The sequence below is a fragment of the Neolamprologus multifasciatus genome, chromosome 13 (genome assembly GCF_963576455.1).
Source record: "Neolamprologus multifasciatus chromosome 13, fNeoMul1.2, whole genome shotgun sequence".
Lineage (NCBI taxonomy): Eukaryota > Metazoa > Chordata > Actinopteri > Cichliformes > Cichlidae > Neolamprologus > Neolamprologus multifasciatus.
In genome coordinates, this window is record NC_140451.1 from 10,874,896 (window position 1) to 10,884,954 (window position 10,059).

A 10,059-nucleotide genomic window follows, 5' to 3' on the forward strand; every position below is an offset into this window, starting at 1 on the left:
GCCTTTTTCTGCCAGGGGTTAAAAGGGAGTTTTTCCTTCCCACTGTCGCCAAGTGCATGCTCACACAGGGTGGTCTGCTTTGCACTGGTTCTTATATATAGCTTTTGTACTCCACATGAGCACTCAAAGTGTCTTTAAATGTAATGCACACTTTGCACTGGCAGGAAGCTAACAGTATCACTGAGCTGAGCGCCTGCATTTGTTGTGTTATTCTCTAGTTTAACGCTTTTGTTTTATTTGTTACCTGTTTGGATTTGGTTCAGTGATATAATTAGACCAACACTTGATTAATCTTTCTTGAACTTCTATAGATGAGATTCCAGTATGTAAATGTTTCAAGTTGCTCTGCTGTGGCATCTCCTTAACTCCCTATGCACATAAACTTATCGAAGCTGCATTTCTGGACTACGCGCGGCTGCTGCGCACGCTGGGCCTGCGGGAGGGTGCTGCTCTGTGGGCATCGCGGGCTGGCAGCGCTGGGGAGCAGCTGATGGAGGAGCTTTTTCAAGGAGAGGGAGGTATACCAGAAGCCATTCTCGGCGAAGAGGTCGTCGAGTTGGGCCTGGAGAGCAAAGAGTGACCTCGAAGACGGCGGACAGCCCGCTCTTTGGTGTTTATCGAGAGTTATCCGTTCAGTCTAACTTCAGTTAGTTAACAGTTCAAAGCATCCAGGAGCATTGTGATCGTCATCTTCACATCAATATGAGGAGTTTAATTTGATGTTGAGTCAGTGGGTTTGTCTGTGACAGTAATCAGACTGAAATGTCGTCATGTTTGGTGAGACCATTGTGTCTGTGCTCTGTCTGTATGTATCAGCCCCAAAAGAAACACTTCCCTTGTTTACCTTTATCCCCCAAAAATCTGTATATGTTTTGGTTGATTGATTGATAAATTCAAAGGATTTTTTCTTTTTTACAGTTTACTTGTTAAGCCTTATTTTCCGTGCCTGTATTAATTTCCGAGAACTGCTGTAGCTCTGCATGTTCAATTTGCTTTTAGTTTGCTGAAATTGAAAGTGGCAGAATTCATTTATTCTCCAAGTAACAGGTTCTTTATTCCTGTTTGAAAAATGCAAATCATTTGAAAGTGTCATTATTGACAGTCCATTTTCAAATGACGTAACACATTCCCATTTGTTTTGGGGTTTTTTTGCATTCAATATAACCAAAAAGCTGCATAATTTTGATTGAAAACTTGCCTGACTGTCTTGGAAATGTACAGTAATGTTGCTGTAGACAGGCACACAGCACACTGGGGGAGGGTTTCTGCAGCAGGTGGTGGTGCTTTATAAGTAATTGACCAAAGCCTGCTGCTGCTGCTGCTGCTGCTGCTGCACGCGCCTCTGCAGCTGTAATAGTTGGATGGCAGTAAAATTGCACAGCCAGCCCACCCTGCACTTATTAGACACTTATTACTATATTATCTCCCTTGATGCCAAGGACAGAGGAGTCTGACCGCAGCCACCTGAGGGATTGAGCACCATTTAATTAGAGTGTGCAGAGGGTTGTTTGTTAATCCAATCCAATAATCCAAATGGATTTTTAAAATCTTTTCTATTTTTAACGGAGAATTGAGAGGATACGTTGCAACATGTGTACTTTGATGTTTGTGTAGTGAAGTTGTTCTCTAGTGTGTGTGTGTGTGTCACAAGAAGAGCTGTCAAAACTCCTTTATTCAGACCTCTGGATCATTTACACAAATACTCTGTGCTGCTCTTCTGCTGTTGCTCATTACAATCACAAAACCCGACACGCTGGCTCAGACGCCGCCAGCTTTCCTTTGCTTTGCTTTCACCTCATTACATGGTAAAAATGTCCTGATCATAAAAAAACAAAACGAAACGTGTGCAACAATGCGAAGATTTTAGTGACTGTGTGTTTAATTTGCTTTGTTATGTTCAGCAACTTCATCCACGGGACCTTGTAGTGCGTTACTGTGTTTCATAAACACGTCAGTGCTGTTTTCTCTCCTGTATTACAGTAAACCCCAGGCTGTGTCACTATGGCAACCCAGTCCTATTTTAGAGGGGGACTGCATGTTTTTCCTGTATATCAATTTTCACAAGGCCTCCCCAATAACGTGCTGTAGGATCCCGTAGAGTCGCACAATCCAACAGACGACGTTATGATGTAGCTGACCCGAAGCTGTGTCATCTTCTTCCAGTCTTAACGGTATTGTGGAAGCAACGTGTTCTGTACTGCCTAAATGTGATCGGGCACTGGTTTGATTAACACTTGCTGCTTTTCTTTATATGTAGATGAACTCATCAAAATAAAATAGTTGAAAATTGAGGCATGTAGATGGGAGACGTGCCTTTAGCAGTATAGTTTGTAAGAAATGATTGTAATGGTGTCAAAGTTTAGTGGCCCCTCTCCTCTCCCTCATTGTTCTTTGATCACGGTTTACACGGTGACCCTAATGCTTTAAGTTATATAAATATTGCAAGAGAATAGAAATGTATGTGTATATATGGATGGCAATAAAATCAATATTAACTTCCATGTTTTCTGTGTGTTGCTACAGATCTGAAGACACAAGAGGGCGCTTTAATCCCTCAGTAGGAGGCAGGGTGACTGGTTTCTCTAGAGATCCATTATAGCCAGTGTTCCTTTTAATTTTCCTCGTTTAATTTCAACCCAGGTAGATTGAATTTGAGCGTTCGTTCATTCATCAAGCTGTCCTAAAAGTTAATTAGTTCCTGTTTCAGCCACTTCCGCGATTAATTACTCCCTTTCTGCTCACAAGGAGGGCCAACAGCTGGCTTCAGCTCTGTGTCCAGGTCTAACCGTTTTCACTCTTTTCTTCGGCGCAGATTTATTCATTGACGTGCATTCTGCTTTTTCTCTCTGTCCCGCACACAGCCCAGAACACAAAGGGAAGAAAAACAGTCTGGAACAGAGGGGCCACACAAGCGCCTTGGTTGTGCTCTTTTTAATGGCCTAATGAATAACTGCCGGAGAGCCGATCCGGCCGTTACAGCCAGGTCATCAGTATGCGGGGCCTCGCAGCAGCTTTTCTTTGCTGTTCCACTGCTTTCTACATAGGCTGCCACCCCAGCTTACCCCACACTCCCAGTTTCCACTTTACATGCTCTCCCTCGCTCTTCTTTCACCAGAATAAACTCATGCCAACTCATGTTCTTGCTGCTCCCCATCTCCACTAATTTCCTGAAAGACTTGTTTCCGTCTGCTGCTTAGCTTTCACTTCTCGGATCATCATTTTCCTCGAAATAAAATTCAAAGCCGTTTCAGCTGACACAATATTAAGGGGTTGTTAGCAACCGGAGCCGTGAGGAGCACTGGGAATTACCCGCCTCCACTGTTTTACGCACATGCAAGAATTAGCAGCCAGCTACAGATCAATCATATGCAGCACTCTTGCTGTTCCTCATTTTCAATCATCTGAATAAGTAGCCACGGAACGGGCCTGTGTGTGCAGCAAGCAGGGAGGTAAAGCCAAGGCTGCACTGTGGGTGGATCGATATCGAAAGTATCGATAACAGCGCTATAGGTTCGATACTTTTGTTTTTATCTTCATTCCTCATTATGGAAGTTGTTACAATGTGACCCACTGGATTTCATTCAATCTCTGGCTCCAGTCTACATTCGTTTCCCTTCACTCTGTTGCTGGTGGAGGTGGGGTGTGTGGTTTAGGAGGTCCCCAACTCCTGGGTCATGGACTGGTACAGTCCACAAGAGTTTTGAGAAATTCATGGTTTTTAGCATTTTTTTTTTTTATCATTTTTATTGTTGATTCGGTTTTCCTCAGTCTTTTTTCCGTGTGTTATTAATAAATAAAAATAATTTTTTTGTACCGGTACTGGTTTCATTTTTGTTGTATTTATCCTCGACACCTTAAGGGCCGGTCCATGAAAATATTGTCGGACATAAACTGGTCCGTGGTGCAAAAAAGGTTGGGGACCGCTGGTTTAGGATGATGAAGGGGGGGGGGGGGGGGAGGGATGTTTACAGATGTGGACGCATGTTTATTTTTTTCTGCAGGAGAGCTAGGCAGATCGACCCAAATATCGCTAGTATCACATGGATTTCTGTGTTTCTGTCACGTCTATTTCATAACAGCCTATTGCTCATTTAAACACCAGAAGCTGACCCAAAGTGTCCAATTTCAAAATACAGGAAAAGCTGAAAGGCGTGTTTTGTTGCGTTACCTAAGTATTGTGGAAAGAAAAAATCACAGTGACTTAAAGTGTGTTCAAGATTTGCAAGCTGATGATGCAGCTCATAAATCATGACACGCTGCTCTCCCTTAATTAAGATGTCTTTACAGGTTAAAAGGATCGGTATCTGTGATACTGGCCCTGTGATTATTTGGTATTGGAGCAATACCAGAATTTACAGTATGGCACAGCACTGCTGCACGGTCTGTGAGCTGCAGACAGTGACATACACCGGGGTCATCCAGTTCCCATGAGTATGTTCCTCTTGTGGTGCTCCTGACAGATAGCTTTATCTAGGATGGGCAAGTCCAAGCTCGCTTGTGTCCCTTACTCCTTCTTCATTTGTGTGAGATGTTTTGAGATTTTCCCCTCGCTCTCCCTCATCCCCGTTCCTCGCTGAGGGTTACCACTGAGTTCATTCCTCATTTTCTGTGTAATTATCCTTTCTTCCATTGTTTTCTTAACCTCCCCCAGACATTTCTGAGCATTCTTCAGGCAGCTCACACCCCAGGTAGTGGAAAAATTTGGGGTTTGAGTGGCTGCCGCATTTATGAGGATAATTATTTTTACGGACATGATTATTTCTTTTTCAGTGATGTCCTTTTAACCTTTCCACAAAATGCCAGCTTTCCGGGACGCTGACTTGAATACTAAAGCCCACTCTACATCAATGCCCACTTTTCTTGCCTTTCACCTCACTGTTTTTTTGTTATCCCACTCCACTCCATGGGAAACCCGAGCTATACATGTAAAGGTCATATCTGTTTCTCTCAAACAATCCGCCTCCCCTCCCTCTCACATCACCTCTCATCGCCCACATCTGGGGGTATCACCTGGCGTGGAATGAACCCACAGGCTCGATCTCATCTGAGTCTCTTTCCTGGTAAAGAGGCGGCTTCCCTCCCTCCCTCCTTTCAGTCGCTGCTATTGGTCGAGTTCACTGTTCACCGTCTGTTTGCGGGCTCTGACTGGCTTTGGAGCAGTGCTGGGGGCCCTGCTTAGGAGGCTCCAGGTGATGTTTATGTTGCAAGTCTTCAGGCCCCATGCTTTATCTGATTCCATTTGAATGAATCCCACAGTGCTCAGCAGACCATGTCCTCACCTCAACACCGCACCACACTCTCCCATTTAAGAAAAAGGGCATGAATGAGACAGTAAAAGAAAAAAAAAAGTGGGGACAAGGGGGCCAGGCAGGAGCAGCAGAGGGGAACCACAGGAACTCTGGAGCATTACCACATGATGACAAACTCTTATCGCATCCCGGTAATGACTTGTGGACAGGGTAATCTTTTTTAAAAAGCTCCCGTTATCTCTAAAGCAGCTCTTTTGTGGCTTCCATGTGTGCACGTTGTGGTCGGGGACTGTTATTTACAAAAAAAAGAAAAAAGAAAGCGGTCTCTGAGCGCATTGTGTCGGGAGCGTGAAGCCACTTCTGCCGATCGCGGCAGTGCGATCTGCATCTGCCAAAGATACTTTTGAATAATCGGGATTAGTAGTTTCAGAAAGGGGTGCGTGATTTCAACTTGCATTGACGTACCTATTGTGCCGGGGTGGGGAAATTTCCAAACTGGGAATAGCAGGTTCATGTAATGATATTAATACCAAATATAATAGGAAATCCACACTGCTCTGTCAACAAGCCAGACAGACACAGTTGAAAGATCTCTTCCCCCACTGTTGTTGACAAAGATTAAACCACATCCAGACCCTTTGTGACTGCATTTCTGTGTTTTTATGAGAGAAAAAAGGGCAAATAGACACTGGCTGCGGAGTAAATTCCTGGCAAGTGAACAATAAGGTGGTGAGACATCAAGAAAGAAGAGGCTTAAAGAAACAATTAACCAAACTGTATGTATATAAGGAGGAGACAAAGTTAAGCCTGGACTATTGTATGCATTTAAATGTCTCGAGGAACACTATAAATCCACACTACCCCTCTGCTTGACCTCAAAATGTGCGTGTAGGTGCTCTTAATGTGTTTATTTGAGGGTCATGGGGTAAAAGAGATGCCGCAGATGCCCTAGCTACAGTGAGGCCCTCGCTGGGCTAATTGCCACTGTCGTTTGAGAGATTAGAGCTGGAGAAGGCAGGGACGATTATGAAGGAAATGGCCTCTTATAAGCTGCTGTGCACGAGGCCAGCCCGACTCAGGAGTGGGGAGTATTCCCTTTCACCGGCTTACAGTGGGAGCCAGGAGAGGATGTAAAGGATACCTGCGCCGCACTCGACCCATTTCCTAGTTGTCGCTTGTGCATATGTGCATGTATGTGTGTTTATCTGTATATGAGCATGAACTCGTGCTCAGTTTAAGAAAGTACAAGAGTGCTCCCTATTTAGCCCGCGTGGCCTCTTTCCTGTGAGTGCACAGGGGCAATACTGCTGTGTTTGGGTCTCTTGCTGAGCTGCGTGTTTTTATTTCTACCCAAGCGTAGTATATGCGTTTCCTCTTCGTGTAGTCCAAGCAGACACACTGGGCCCTGTGTCTGCCAGAGTGGAACTGTGGGGGGGTCGCTGGAGGGGTGGGCTGTTTTGCTGCGACCCGTGCAGTCTTTCACTCCTGGGGATAAGCACGTGCTACGCTGCCAAAAGAGAACCAGGTCCAGGCTCGATTTTTCGCCCCCATGGATTTAAAAGGAAAACATCCGCCGTTCCTTTAAGTTGGGCTGGTAATCAAAAACGGAAAAGTCATATCTACAGTGTGGAGCGCAAAGCCTTTGTTTTAAAGCTGCAGTTCCTGACTTTACTCAGATGGGGATAAGTACTCTTGACCCCTTATAGTCTACAACTGTCTGGTGTATGTAGTAGATTCAGCAAAGATAAGAGGATTAATAAGTCTGGTGATGGTCTCACAGTGTAATAAGTCACTTTCACCCTCATCATCAACACATGTCTAACTGTTTCAGACTGTAGTTGAAGTAAAATCACTCCCTGAGCATGTTACAGTTCATTCATGTTTTGAGCTAAGCGCTAAAGTAGTGTTGTTTGTCCATTAGATTGTGCCATAGTGTGCACATAACTTAATCCACTCCTGACACATCCACCCCACCCCAGGGACCCCTGAAATGGATAAGTGGAAGAAAACTGATGGATGGATGTTTACCGTAATTCCACTAGGAGGCAGCAGAGGTCTGCGAAAAGTGAGCATCAGTGAGGCCCTTGTGCAATCTAATTCCAACTTTAGATTAGATGGATTTGATTCCTCAAATGCAGTTACCAAAAGTACTCTACATAAACAAGAAATGAGAAAAGCTTGAAGTTTGAAAGAAAAAAAAAGTCCCCTCACGGCATCTGAAGCAGCAGGATGGGGTGCGGGTTAATAGGTTGTGCAAGTAGAACGAGGCAAAGAAAAGTCGCAGGTCCGTTTCATAACAACCCACTGTGTTTGTGCATCGTGGCGCCATGTCTCCCCCCCCCCCCCCCCCCCCCCCCCCCCCCATATCAACAGAGAATCTAACACTAGTGCTGCTGCATGTTCACTTATCTGGGAATGAACACAGCAGCTATTCCATGCAGAAATCCCTCCCAGGTATAGCAGGCTACGTCTTGTGATGAATATTTAGAGGTCACCGTTCACTGGCACTCAAACTCAATCTTGGCTGGACTTTGAGTGATATTCGATTCAGCACAGCTGGGAGAAATGTTAGCGTTCTGATAATGTATTACATCATACTGGACAAAAGTCTAACAGACAAGGAGAAGAAAGACAGGCGGGAGAGGAGGTCTGCAAGTTGAAAAAGCGATGAGGAGACCGAGCAGGGAGAAAGGCAGATGACAGGAGAGGTGAAAGGATGGGTGGATGAGGGAGGGGCAGGGTGCTGACAGTGTTTTGTAGGAGCTATGTAGATGTAATCCCTTCTGATGGGTAGGTCAAACTGCCTGCTGAATTCTGAGGCACCAGCCAGCCTTGGAAGCGCAAATGCTGGCACTCAGTACACATCGGAGCATGTACATCTAGCACGTCAAATGTGTGTGTCTGTGTTTGTGCTGGTCTTTGTGCATGCGTGTCTACTATGCCCCTTGATGCAGTCTGGCAAAAGTTCCTGAAAGGGGGACTGAAGGGTAGATTTTCTCTTTCTTTAAGCGTCGAGGGCTGGCCCGCTGAGGAAAGAGAGATGGATCTTCTCCAAATGCCACCGTGGGCACACTAATGCCTGCTTTGTTCGCCACGGTAATTCTATTATGGTAATGTCGGATGAATCCCAGCTTTCGTCTCCTCCTTGCTCCATCCCAGTTCCGAGTCGCCTGTCCTCCTCACACCGGCACCAATGAGCTTCCAGCACAAAAAAACAGGAGTTAAAGGGCCTCGAGAGTCCTAAGAAATCAGAAGCTGTAGATGTACATTGTAGTAAAATGTTCTTTACAGTGCATGATATTTGTCTGCATCCCAAACAGTTTCAATTCATCACAATAGTTTAGTGAGCTCACTTTTTTGTGTGTTTCTGATAGCAAATTAAATAATGATACAATAATGAGGTTCGCCCTCGGTATCTGAGATCTAAAAAAACATTCACGGCACTACTTTGTTCATTAAGCCATTCTCTGGTCTGCTGTTGTGAGCGTCATCAGATCCAGGCTCAGTACGTATCCAGCATTGTTTTCTCCACTGGGACTGGCCTTTCTCTCCTCTGAGGAAAACTTCACCACTTTACCCAGCAGCCCCTAGAGCCCCTAATCCCTACAGCCTGGGAACAAGTCCAGCTCGCAGTCCCTTAAAATGTCTTGGGTTTGTGCATTATGAGATGCTATGAATTACACTAGGACCATATGGAAGGAAAACATAGCAACTGGCAAACAGGGCAGTGATAAATCTGAAATAATGAAACAGGGCTCTAAGTGAAACCAGGAGAGCTCTGCTGACCCACAATCAGGGAAACCCAATAGGCCTGCAAATCTGCTGGAGGCATGGCTGCGGGTGAAGCCCGGCTGGAGCTGCGAGTACCTCAGAATAATATGGAGCTCTTTGGATCTTTGGAAGATCTGCGATGTGTTCCAGTCCTGGTATGTCGGCGAAGGTGTTACCGAGAATGACGTTTTTTATTTTTTAACGGCAGTTTATCTTCCTCGACTTTGAGCTTTTCATGAAGAGTTATGATTATGTGCCTAAGTGATGGCAAGTTCGAGGTAGAGCTAACAAATGACGGGATGTTTGGCTTTGAACCAGCAATAATTAACTCCTTCAAAAGGGATAAAAATAAATTACTTAACCAAGATAAATGTCATGCCCAGAATGCTCATTTTTCTGTCTGTTCGTAGAGACACGGGAATGCTCGATAAAGAGCCTTTTGATTTTTTCCTTTCCTTGCGCACGTGTGTACAGATGATGTGGGATAGTCAGGACTTTCCTGCTCTAATTTCCTGCATGTGTCGCAGCTTTGACCGCATTCTGGTTAAACGAGGGGCCTTGCCGTGCCTGTGCAGACGAGGGCTGGAGACCTGTGCCCCGACTGAGTCGTATTATTGTTTTGTTTTTTTCACTGTAATTCTGAAACGGTAATATAACATGTTTTGGTTGGTTTGTGTGCGAGAATGAAAGAGCCATGTGCATAGTGTGTGTCAGCGAGAAAGGGTAGAGTAGGGCAGAGAATGAATAGCTCTGTCACAGAGGGGCCAGCTAATAAAGTAGGCAGCTGAGGGAGGAGGGTAAAAAAAAAAAAAAAGAATGTGTCTCGCCTTTCGCCCATTCGCTCTGGGTTGTCATCGAGGGTGAATTAGTTTTATGCCAAGTCGAATGCATCCAATAAAGCTCCATCCACTGGTCAGGTCCTTCCCACCATAACACACACACACACACACACCCGCCTGCCTGCCAGTGAAAATTGCATTGGCCATGGTTTAGTGGACGCACGCAGCTCAAGTTTCAGCCCTTTTGAAGTTTTTCTCGT

At 45.1% G+C, this 10,059-nt stretch overlaps 1 protein-coding gene across 1 annotated transcript in view; it reads left to right on the plus strand.

The window, feature by feature from the left end:
* Positions 1-2,499, plus strand: part of wdr11 (WD repeat domain 11) — a 62,879-nt gene extending 60,380 nt beyond the window's left edge. Inside the window, exon 29 of the mRNA XM_085182564.1 lies at positions 378-2,499. Within this exon, the coding sequence (XP_085038690.1) occupies positions 378-580 (203 nt within the window). The 3' untranslated portion in view covers positions 581-2,499. The remainder of the gene's footprint in view (positions 1-377) is intronic.
* The last annotated feature ends 7,560 nt before the right edge of the window (positions 2,500-10,059 follow it).